Source organism: Scomber scombrus, chromosome 8 (assembly GCF_963691925.1).
Source record: "Scomber scombrus chromosome 8, fScoSco1.1, whole genome shotgun sequence".
Taxonomy (NCBI): Eukaryota; Metazoa; Chordata; class Actinopteri; order Scombriformes; family Scombridae; genus Scomber; species Scomber scombrus.
In genome coordinates this window covers 25,616,052-25,628,802 of record NC_084977.1, presented here as the reverse complement: position 1 = coordinate 25,628,802, position 12,751 = coordinate 25,616,052, and the positions used below count along the sequence as shown (strand labels likewise).

The window sequence follows — 12,751 nt, the reverse complement described above, 5'->3', positions numbered from 1 at the left end:
CGTCTACTCCCATCAAACAGAAAAGCACAAGAAAGAAGTGAGCTAGGATGGCCATGTTGGCTGTACACTTCTGGATTTAAATAGAGAAACTCCATGTCTGCCTTTTGTTTCTTATCAGCTAGTAAAAATGCTTATATAGTAGGCCAAGTCATGTGATCATTTGATCGGAAACATTTTCAACACTAACCGTAATTAGCGGTCAAGGTGTGCACTCTCGTAAAAATCTGTTGAGAGTGACGAGCTGAGAGACAAAACCACCGACAATAAATGGCCCTCGAGCATCAGAGCAAAGAACAGACTGAATGAGATATTCACAAGAAGTAGGAAGGGAAGTAAGAATGAGAGGAGGAGCGTGTGTGTCTCTTTTTTTGACTCACCTTTGGCTCTGCTGGTGGAAGGCCCCCCCTCCTCCTGAGGTTTGCACGCGAGCATCTGTCTGTGCAGATGTAGCGCCTCTGTGGAATGTACAGCATTCCCCTGACTCCCATCTCCTGTACTGCCACAGCCACCGAGGCTTTCCCCAAGCACCTCTGGCCCGGCGCCGCCACCGCCGATCTCCAGGGTCCTCCCATTGTGACCCACATCTCCTGCCCTGCTTGGCCTCCTCTGGGGCTCAACTCGAGGTGGGACTAGCAGCCGAACTGAGGGTCTGTGGGACATCTCCAGCTCATCGTCTTCTGGGATCGGGTTATACCAGATCTCTCCTTCATCGTCCGCGTCGTTCTCCTCTGCTGGGTCCACACTCCGAGGGTGAGGAGACAGCTTGGCCTGACTGACGCTAACCTAAATCAAGACAAAAGAGAAAGTTAAACATCAAAAAGAAAAGGCGGCACATTAAATGAAACACCCACAGCAATCACTGCGTTGGATCCTGTGTAATCACCTTTTGGAAACATTTTGGGAAATACACTTTGTGGGGAGACTTAGACGAGAAAGTCAAAACCACATCTTATATATGTACTTTAAATATGAAACTACAACTGGTTAGCTTAGTTTAGCATTATGACTGGAAACAGGGGGGAAAGCTAGTCTGGCTCTGTCCAAAGGTAAAGCTCTAAATAACTATAATATATCTACTTTGTTTGATCAGTGTAAATAAGTCAATTTGTGGTGTAATGGAGGCTGTTATCATCATGGTTGCCAGGTAACCACTGGGAGGGAGTCTGAAGTCACTGCACCCTGTGAAACCACAACTTGTTATTTTCACATTTTGGTTTTTGTACAAATTAAACAAACAAGATAAATGTTTTAAGTAGTGAGCTTTAGAGGAGCTGCTTGGCTGATTAGTTAAACATTTGGACATGACCAGGCTAGCTATTTCCCTTTGTTTCTAGTCTTTATGCTAAGCTAAGCTAACCGACTGCTAGCTGCACAGACACAGTAATATCAGTTTTTTCATATAACTCTCAACAAGAAAGTGAATAAGTTTCCCTAAATGTCAAAATATAGAGACCTCGAGGCTAACCTGAGGCAGGTGCAGGCGGACCGGCCGTGAAGGAGCTGCCCCTGAGGGTCTCAGGTGGTCTGGGGAGGGACTGGGAGGAGGAGGCGGCTGATGGGAAAACTGGCAGCCCTCCTCCTCAGCTCCCAGCATTCCCTGCAGCTCGTCCTTGGTGCAGTGGTTCCTCCCGAGGGAGCTCTGCTGCAGCCAATTGCGCTTCTTGGAGACAGTGATGGTGTTGAGATGCGGTCGCCATGTTGAAAGCTCATTGGCCCTGCCCGCCTCGCGGCTGTTAGCGCAGGGGGTTTGGACATTCTCAATGAAAGCTGAGGGAGCGATGGAAACAGAAAGAATGTGAAGGTTACAACCACCTGCCAGGAGACATTAAAGAAATATTTGGTTGGCATAAAACTACTAACAACTAATCATGATCATCACCCACATCATTAAAATAATGATTGAATACTGAAGGACTGAAACTAGTGTTTAATCAGAGGCTATTCATGTACTGTCAAGTTGATGAAAACATCTGTATCAAGAAACCACAGGTGAGAAGATACTGAATTACTGTAATACTGAACAGTGTTCGGTTTTATAGTGTCTTCCACAAATTTTTTTTCACTGTCACCTAAAAGATGCCACTTGCTTTGTTTTATCAGATTATGATGCTTTATAACTTTTGAACAGGCTTTTAACGTATTGTTTTTTTTATGATAACATTTTCACTCTAGGCACTCTGGAGCACCTCCCCTTTTCTCCTCGGGGACATCCCATTTCAGGAGTGTCAAATTCAGAAATATGCGGGCTCCGAATTCAAAAGAGATGACAGGGAGACGAAGGTATCGAGTACACATAACTTCCATCACAGCAACTTGGAAAGTTGAGTGAGAAACTACTGGCATTACAGCTGTGAAAATAGAGCACAGAGGGGAGGGTGTGTGTGTGTGTGTGTGTGCATGTCCATGTAAGGGGGTGGACGATAAGTACAGCCAGTGGTGATACGTGCACAGTGAAGAGGGACAAATAATAGAGACGGTGACGTGGTCTCTTAATGTCCCAGAGAAAGCAACAAAGGATTGCCTGCATTGCTTTTAGTGTGTGTGTGTGTGTGTGTGTGTGTGTGTGTGTGTGTGTGTGTGTGTGTGTGTGTGTGTGTGTGTGTGTGTGTGTGTGTGTGTGTGTGTGTGTGTGGATGTTTTACTCATTATAGATTTGTAATATTTGTTTTCCTTGAAATCAAAAAAAGCACCTCTGCAAGTCTGACATGCTTCTATTTTCATAAGGGTTGATGGGCAGATGCAGTCAAAAACAAGCTCTGTGTGTGTGTGTGTGTGTGTGTGTGTGTGTGTGTGTGTGTGTGTGTGTGTGTGTGTGTGTGTGTGTGTGTGTGTGTGTGTGTGTGTGTGTGTGTGTGTGTGTGTGTGTGTGTGATGAGGAGAGAGAGAGGTGCTGAGGGCAGGGTCTTGCTCTAACTTGTACAGCAGGCTCGTGTAAAAGACTGTTTTGATCCTCGGCTCCCAGACGAGCCCCTCCACATGCTTTAATGACAACTTCTCCTTTCCTCAAGGAAATGCATTTTCACGCACGCCAGTCTACATCCACCAAATTATAGACTTGGGAATATTTTCACTCTATCCAATCGAAATTTAACCCAGGGCATATAGTGTGTGCATGCACAACTGTACTATGAAGAATAGTCAATGAGTAACCACAAGTCTTTTTTTCTTAATAAGCCGCAGCAGTCTAGCAAAAGAGAACTGCAGTACATTAAAAATCACATGGTTTCATATTGCATAACTTCTACACTGTAGATTAAGGGAGTTTTTTGCTTGGTCGCATTTATTGACAAAGGCCTGAAAGTGGCATACAGAGAGAGCAGAGGCCTCCACTGGGATTTATTTCTCCCTGGAAGTCAACCAGCCCCTCTGAACAGCCTCTCTCTGCTCTCTTGTGATCTACAAGGCAACTTTATTAACACTTCAACAAAGAAACTGTTGACTTGCAATAACTGCTGCCATCTCCAGTGCCCCAAAATCCCATAAACATCAACTTTGGAGTCCCTCTCACCACAACAAAACAAGTCATGCATTTTATTTCTCAACTCAGTGCAGACTTTTTGCCACTTCAGAAATACGAAAATTATGACACAAAGTAGGATGGATTGTTTCTGTTTGGGATGCCATTCCTCTGCATTCCAACTGATTATATAAGACGCCGCTGAGTATATAAAACAGCTTTCAGTGGCTGGAACAGAGGCCACTTTTAAGGCATTCCTTATCTCCACAGTGGAAAAAAACTCAACGCAACCTCTCACTCATCTATTTCATTTTAATTCAACTAGACCACCACGCAGCAAAGGATCCAAAGAAAATCTTTAAATATTTCTTCCTTTCTACTTTGTTTAATTTACAATAGGTTTCCAGCCAGAAACGTGTTTGCATGACATGAACCAACAATGTGTTTGCATTAGCCTGGATTAGGGCTGATGCTGTGTTTGAGGGCCAGGAGCTCAACAGTTTTGCATGTGCTGACTACTGAGTGAAGGGGAAATGTACAGTATGTTTCTGGCGCTTTACTCAACCCCATGAGCTGACGTGTAGGCAAGCTGTAATAATCTGCTATGGTTTGTTTTCAACTGTTCCGGCCTAAAGTCCCTTGTGACCCTTTAAACTCTGTTTAAAAGCAGTGTTGCTACTCACATTCAAATCTGCATCTGGGGGACATTAATGGTATATGTTATGATTAAAACAGTAACAGCATATTTTCTGTAAACCTTTCTCATAGACCAAAATTCCCTAACCGCAGACTATGCCACCAACGCCAGACTAAAGAGATCAGATGCTTGTGTATGGAGTTGTTGTCAGCATGCCATCTTCTTTAAGGGGTCTTTCATAACTGGAAGAGGATGCGTGTTCTGACACGAACAGCATTCCAGACCACAGCTTTAGATTTACAGCCTTCCCGCTGTCTCGTTCCACTGTCACACTCCTTCAGAGGAGCAACTCCTTCCAGAGCAGCTGCACGCCACTGGTTTGACTTATTAAGTGAGAATTTAGATATTTACACTGCTATCAAATATCAAACCATGTCAGTGCTCTTCAGCTTGTCTCTGTTTCTTACATCGGCTTGTCAGTATTTACATCTAAATTTTGTTGATATGAAAAAGTACTGCTTTTACACAATAAGAATAAAAAAGCCTGAAGTGAAAAAAAGATAAAGAAATGTAAACTTATTTTAAAGACACTTGTGGATCAAGAACAAGGAAGGTGTTTATAGAGCTGTATAAATGACTATTAATTAAATAGTCAATTGACAGGTAATTAATCTGCAACTTTTTAAATAACCAATTAACAGTTTGTAATTTTTCAAGGCAAAAATGTAAAACATTATCAATTTCCGGCTTCTCAGTATCAAGGTTTTGATCTTGGAAAACTTGTTTGGTCAAACAAAACAAGCTTGAGGAAATTGTCAAGTGCATTTTTCACAAATTTCTGACATTGTTAAGACCAAACAATCAACTAGCTGATGCTAGTTTCAGCAAGTTTTTCTTTAATACCAGCTCCATTCCCCTTTGGTTGTTATTTGGCATGATGACCTTCAGAGGTTTGAACTATACACAATACAGGGCAAATAAGAAGACTGTTGACCCTGTCGATTAAAATTCCCATAATGGAGCTACGACAGCCTGGCTCCCTGTGTGCCCTGTTGGCGTGAAGATGATGTGTTCAGGGCACGGAAATCTCACACCCCTGACCTGAAGGTAACAGATGGCCAAAGCACATAATACAGAGATGCACGTCTACGGGAGAAAATAAAGAGAAGAGGAGGTGGTGCACGGATGGGGAGGAGCGTCATGGGTTTGTCTGAGGTGCTGAAAGGAATGCAAACTTACAAAGAAAAAAAACCTTATTTCCTGGATGTGCTGGTATGAACCTGTGCCATGTGAGCCTGACAGTAAAACCTCACTCCAATTATATTCCTGATCCACATCTTCTAAGTGACTGGATCTTTTTCTTCTTGCAAACACTAAAGACAAAACACTTGATCCACTTTCCCATACGCTTTTCCCTTTATTTCCTGAAATTCTTTTTCTTCATAGAGGCTCCTCTTTTGATAAGTGCAAAACACACACCAGCTAGTTTTCTTGTCCATACAGACAACACTCTGTTGTGTATACAGAGTTTCGGGCTCCCCCCTTCAGAGGGAATCTTTTGCTGTGTGCCATACATTCCTGTAGACACGAATTCATATGGTAATGAGGATTCTCTGAGTAGATTTTTTCTTTTTACACCAGGGCAAAGCTGAGATCGTCCAGGGTTACATCACATGTCAACACTTGCATCCCGCTGAGGCGTCCTGGCAGAGCAGCCTGCTAATGCAAATACCACTTCCTCCTCAATATGTTGGCTTGAAACCCAAATTATTTTTAATGCTGGAGCTCTTCCAATCGCTCTCCTGTGCTGCCTGTTATATCTGTTTTAAAATCTGATAAAAATGCTATTACAGTAGAAGGACTATAAAATCTTTTTAAAAAGACACATTTGCTCCCAGTGTGACCCACAACATTGGTAATAATAAGAGAGGTCATTTTTTTAAAACTGATAATCACTTAAAATTGCAAAACAAAAGGCTAGCATTTACTCCATCATGTGACTCGTGCAACTCATAAACCATCCTTATGGTGGTGCCTCAAGTTTCTCTTCCATCACCTGATCTGTCTTTAGCGCTACCATCACCCATAAATCTGTCCAAGTACAGACGCAGCAGAAAAGACCATTTATTGTACCTCCACTATCAAGCCGTGGGTGTTTGTGTGAGAGAAAAAAAACAACTCCTCTGCAGCTCAGTAACAAGGTTTTTGGCACAGTGCAGAAACCAAATGCCGCATCGTTCTGACATGACTTGACAACAGTTGAGTGGGTTTATATTACACCTGCGTTCTCATCTCATAGCTACATTGAATCCACTGAGCAGGCAGGATTGATTAATTTAATCAAAATGTTGAGTAATAATGCACTTTTAAGCCTTATCCACAGCATATTTATTATTTTTTTAAAAGGGGTCATGTTTTAAAAGGAATAGTTCAACATATTGGGAAATGATTTGCTTGGTGGCAGAAAGTTAGATAAGGAAATGCCACTTTCATGTCTGTATGCTAAATATACTGCTACAGATATGAAGCTACAGCCAGCAGCCTGTTAGCTTAGCCTAGCATAAAGACTGAAAACAGGGGAAAACAGCTAGCCTGGCTCTGTCCAAAGGTAAGAAAAATTCACCTACAAACACTCTAAAGCCCATTAATTAACAAATGAGATCTCATTAGTTTAATTCTTATAAAAAACTAACACTTTATAGGGGGTCATGTGTCGGACTAATTCTTGGCCAGGGTCGCTTACCAGGCAGGTGGAGACTCCAACAAGATACTTCTCCCAACCAAGAAATAGTCCAACACTTAACCTCCACGTTTAAAACCACAACTTTCTCATGTTTACTGTCCTTTTTCTGTGCAGATTAAACAAACAAGAATATGTTAATTAGCTAGCTTTAGATGTATATTTGGACTTTTGGCATAACCAGGCTAGCTGTATCCTCTTTTTTCCAGTCTTTATGTTAAACTAAGCTAACCCAGCCACAAATGTAGTGGCTAGATATGTGAGTGGTATCGGTTCTCTCGTCTCACTCTCTGCAGCAAAAGCAAATAAGTGTATTCTTTTAAAAGCTTTTGATTGAGAGATAGAAAAATCAATTTCACTATGTTCCCTTCAACGCTGCTCTGTTCCTATAGGTTGTGCATACATGTACTGGCTGTTGGTTGTACCAGGACAAATCCAAATGGACTGTCGCACCAGTGGGCCGGTGAACCGTCAAAAAATCCATAAAGTTTTTAATCGGCTCTCTGTGTGTCATACAGAATGGTCATGAGAGCGGGCAGCGTCCACGTTCTGGGACAGGGCTCACTGGCCAATCATAACCAAGTTATACACTGTATAATCAATCCTCACCGACCCGACCTCCATCAGCACCATCTGGTTTGAGTGATACACCACTCCTGAGTTCAGGTCTGGCCAAAACATGATGCCTGGATACTGCCTGCCCGCCGGCACCCCACAACATAGCACAACACAACAAAACTATAAATCCTCTCATTGCAAACACAAAATACGTATGTGCCAACAGGAGATGTGCATATGCATGCTCTTGTGCACAATAACCCTCATCCACACATTTAAATATAAGGAACTCAGCTATGTGTAATAATTGGCATGATGTTTTATATAGTAATTAAAGGACAAGTCAGAACAGAACTAAATTAGCTCTAGTCCAATTAAGCAAATGCTTCTGGCGTGAAATATTTTGTCCCATGACTTCATGGTGTGGATTAATTTCCAAGTAACACTCAAGGGGAGGAACAGGCCATATTTATAGTAAATGTTTGCATAAATTAAAAGTTGAGCCATAAACTCAATGAAAACTTTCAAGCCAAGACAAGAAATTCACTGGAGCTTTTGAAAGCTTTTTTTTTTTTTTTAAATGGCTCTTTGTGAGGCGCTGAGAGGCCCACAGGGGCAAGATAAGCCCGGGGCTGACCTTAATAAATACTTAATCGCCCTTCATTTTGTTCATTCATGGCAAGGAATTAAGTGACACAACGCAAACAAGTTAAACAACAGGAATGGCATCCTAAATATTCAACCCGAAGTCTCTTTAAAATGCAAGTTACGATGGAGCTGTCCAGTGCAAACGACTGGGGAGGAAGGCAACATGACAGCCCAGCCCCCCTACGCTCAAACACACACACACACACACACACACACACACACACACACACACACACACACACACACACACACACAAACCACTACCACAGAACAACTGCAGTGGCGTCTCTCCTGCTTTGGATTCCTCTGGCCACAGCTGTGGAAAAGTTCAGCGGGGACAGAGAGAGGAGAGAGCTCAGCAAAATGGAGAAAAAATTAGAATCGAGGGGAGGGAAGAGACTTTGGAAACTAATATCAAGAAGAGTCCTGTCCTTATTTTAACAAAGCGAATGGGAAGAGAGCTTGAGATGTACAGTTGATGCTATGCTGAGCCAACAGCAGCTGGAAGTCAAACACACAGGCATCGTCCCCTCTGCAGCCTCAGAGAGAGATCACACTCTATTTCTAGCAGCACAGCAGCAGCGACAGTCAACAACAGCCTGCACACATGGCAGGTCATCTATTTGCTCTGGAAAAGACTGTCGCAACAGCTAACACGCTGAGATACACACACACTAATGCACGAATGCATAGAAAACTATTACAGGAAGCAAAAAAATGAGCGGTAGAGTAAAGAGAGGCAGTGAAATGTTTTAGATCCATTCAAAACAAACCAATTTCCACATCCTATAAAGGTCAATACAAAGTTTTCCACACAGACAGTTTCCAGATCAGATGATTAAATTGGCTAACTGCCTTGTTTGCAGTCAGTTCAGGTCAGCATGGATGAAAAGCACATTTAATTTAGTAAAACTATTCCCAGTGAAATGGCACCTGAATAAATATGCAATGTGTGCACCCAGTATAGATTTAGAGGAGGTCATTGTGACTGCAAGGTGCAAGTGCTATTAAAAGTGGGTAAATGGAGCTTGAACTAAGGTTGTTTTGTTTCCAAGGTGAAAGTGAACTTTCAATCTTAACTTTTCAACCAGCAAAATTTGAACATCTACTCCATCTGCTGAGGAAGATCGGGTGAAATGATCGAAAGTTTCACCCAATTAACCCTGCGTTGCAACTGTTTTGCCAACAAGATAAATGTAGTTAAGACCACTTTGCATCCCACTTAAACCCCATGTATCTTGTATTTAACTAACGCTGTATTAATTACATATTTGAAGTCATGTTAACATGCATCTCCTGTTGCTGTGGCTGGCTTGATGATACAGATGCTTTCATGTTTTTTTTCACCTCATCACAAACAGATCATTGGAGTACAATCAGACAATTATTTGGAGTTGTCTACATAATCAAATGCATTTACATGTACACACACACATACACATAACCCCACCACCAACACCACAAAAAAAACACTAGCAGAGAAGAGTTAGTTGTTACTGAACTATACTGTGAGTGAGTGATCCGACCTACAACCTAAAGTACTATTAATTCAGTGTTAAAATGCACCTAAATTAGTGTTGAAGGAGAGAACCCGCCACCGGTTAAAGAATCTTAAAAAGAAAGCAAAGAGGTCTGAGGTGTCTCGTCCCTTTGCTTTGCATCCAGAAGAGGAGGAGTGCAGGGTGGACCGCCACCAGACGGAGTTTTACTATGAGTGGAGGAGGATGACAATAATCAGACGGGAGGAAGGAGGGTGAGAGTTCCCTGATTTTAGAGGATCCACAGGAGCTGAGGCCACTCCGTGTAGCCTTCCTACCTGGCTGCTGCTGCCGTGGTGACTTGACTGTAGGTGACTTCGCCTTGACAGATTTAACCCCTCGGCTGGATGTGTGGATCCCTGGTTTACACCCCCCGAGGTTAGCTTGGTCCTGGTTTTGGCCTCCCCCGCGGGGCAAAGACGGTGACGAGCCCTCAATGCGTTGCTTCATCTCGGAAGACAACAACCGTCCCTTGTGCATCCACTCTTGCATCTTGTTGACAGTGACGCCGTGCCCCTTGTTGACCGAGTTGGCCCCCTGTGCTCGGACACCACCGTTCAGCTCCTGCTTGTTGTCGTGACCCTGATTCGACGAGGCCTCTGCGTTGCTGTCCGAGGAGCCTGTGAGGCTGTTGACTGAGCTGCTGCTCTCATTGAGCTGCCCGCCACGGTCCTCCTCACAGCCAGCGTCTTGTAGCAGCTCCTCACTGCTGGTGGCATTGTAAAGAACTGGAGGGTCTGACAGCTCACCCAATCCTGTGACTTTAGCCCCGTCACCCTCTTTAGCTGATTTTACCTCTGCAGCCCCAGTATCACTACAGATTTCTGGACTCTGTGTTCCAGGAGCTTTAATACACAGTAACGGTCCACCTGGATACCTGATAGCTCCATCACTTGCAGAGCGCAGTAATGTGGGTCTTATCTTGGCCAAGGACAGATTCAACATGCTCTTACTGTTCAGTCTACCTTTAAGGCCTGACTCAATGTTTCCACTGAGGCAAACCAGCAATGAGTCAGTGTCAGACACTTGCTGTGGGCTGTGGTCACCTCCTGAGGACCAGGAGTCACTGTCCATGTTTTTGGCAGACAACCTTGAGCACAGACTATCCCTGGAGTGGCTACTACAGGAGGATGTGGCCTGCTGTTCGGTTAAACCACCACTAATCTGCTGCACATCCAGGTTGATATCATTCATAGCATTGATGAGGAGGTAATAAGCCTCTTTCAGCTGGTTCCTAAGCCTGTCTGTTTCCTGCGCACTGTTACTCTCATCAGTCTGTCCTTTATCCTGACCTGACAGTGGCGGCTCTGCAACCTCTGCTCTGTCACCAGCACTGTTTGCTCGAATAGTTTCATAAAAAGGCAGAATTTCGTTATCATAGTAATCCTCATCTTCACTGTCTAAAGGGTATCTAAGCGACTCCTCTGTGGCGCACATGGATGCCATGTTAATGTCGCATATGTCTAGCTCTGTGGGGAAAAACGTCGGGCTCTGCAGACAGCCTACTGTCCCCCTGATGTCCCCTGCATACTCAGGCTCATAGCTTTCAATATTTCTGATTAAAATGTTTTCTTCTGTGTTGACAGAGATGCAGTTTGGATTCACAAGTGCTGCGCAAACTGATGAGTTTGTCTCCAAAGTTGGGTTGTTGTCAAAACTCCAGTTGGCGTTGTGTACATTTACAGCCACTACAGTCCCTGCCATGTGCCGGGGGTGTCCTCTGTCCAGAGGCTCGCTATCAGCGGTAGTAACTCGGCCCTCTGGCGGGTTACAGACCCCGGTGTGCGGCTCTACCCGTGCACAGGACAAAACGTGATTTGAATTGTCCCCAAACCCGATTGAATCCCCGACCGAGACGGAGTGTTTCCTCTGGACATGCGGTCCTCCGAGTGGCACCCCCGCCGATAACGTGATACTGTCAGCGGATCTGGGCCCCTGGTGGCTCCTATCTGCTCCCCTAACATCTCCCCCAAACTGCACTGTCTCTCTTTGAAGTGAGACCCCCAGGAGCTCCTCATTAACCCGACCCCTACCCCCGCTGCTGCTCGGCTCCTGGGGACGTGCGCCGGCCACCTCCGATGCACGGCTCCCCCGGACTATCACAACCCCCCCAGTTTGCACCATCGCCCCGTCAACACAATTCTCGTACGTACTCATTCTCTCTGTCGTGCAATCCAGCTCTGAGAGCAAGACTACCGGACGACCCTCGTCGGAATCTCGCTGCAAAACTTTTTCTTTACCTTCTCGGCCCCCATTCACCGCAGCGGAGCCGTATCCACCACCGACAGTCGCTCCTTTCTTGGATTTCTTCCCCCGGAGTTTCGCTAGTAAAGTCCTCCGCAGAGGATCAGCCATTCCTTTCCTTTTCCCCCCCAGGTAATTCCTCCCGGTTTCTTTCAGCACGCTGGCTCCTGAAGGAAAGAGCCGAGCCGGGCGGACGAACTCCTCTCCATTCTCCGCCGTCACCTCCGCACTGTCGGCTCACTCACTCCTGGCTCACTTTACGCAGCTGCACCACCTCTCTCTCTCTCTCTCTCTCTCTCTCTCTCTCTCTCTCTCTCTCTCCCTCCCTCTCTTTTCTCCCTCCCTCCCTCCCTCTCTTTTCTCGCTCTCTCTCTCTCCTCCACACACACACACTTTACCGCCCTCTTTCTTTCTCTCTAGCGCCTCACCTCACCTTCTCCTCGTTTTTGCAGCTCACATATTTGCCATATTTTTCTGGCTCAAAGTTCAGGAATCTTGTATATAAATTATTCAGGGAAAATTTGCATGAAACTTTCTTTTAAACTAAGCTGTTAAATTGGAGAAAATGAATTTATGGAAGACTCAATGCCTTTAAAAGCAATGCATAATACACGAATTATACGCGTTGTATATACGTTTGCCTTAAGTTACGCTCTTAATGGGTTTTAATTAAGTCAATTCTGCAGTTAGAAATGTTAATAAAGTAAATGGTAATGAGTTTTAGTGCTTTCTAATACACCCACAAGTCTGAAATTATAAATGTTAATCAGTCATTACTAAAATGTGCTAGCTAATGTTTTTAAAGTCTCAAAGATGAATGATAATGTTAATAAACTGCTTACAGAAGCTCTACCTGATCAGCAGTTGTACATTTTAATATTAAGCTGTTAATAAATTAGGTTTGGTCCAGATGCTGTGCATCTTTTCTT

General features: G+C 44.1%; 1 protein-coding gene across 1 annotated transcript in view; it reads right to left on the bottom strand.

Annotated features, from left to right (window-relative positions):
• The window catches only part of syde2 (synapse defective 1, Rho GTPase, homolog 2 (C. elegans)), a 51,151-nt gene extending 39,108 nt beyond the window's left edge, over positions 1–12,043 (bottom strand). Inside the window, exons 1-3 of the mRNA XM_062424773.1 lie at positions 9,857–12,043; positions 1,466–1,767; positions 378–783 (exon numbers count right to left, since the gene is read on the bottom strand). Coding sequence (XP_062280757.1) covers positions 378–783; positions 1,466–1,767; positions 9,857–11,933 — 2,785 coding nt within the window. The 5' untranslated portion in view covers positions 11,934–12,043. The remainder of the gene's footprint in view (positions 1–377; positions 784–1,465; positions 1,768–9,856) is intronic.
• Positions 12,044–12,751: the final 708 nt, after the last annotated feature.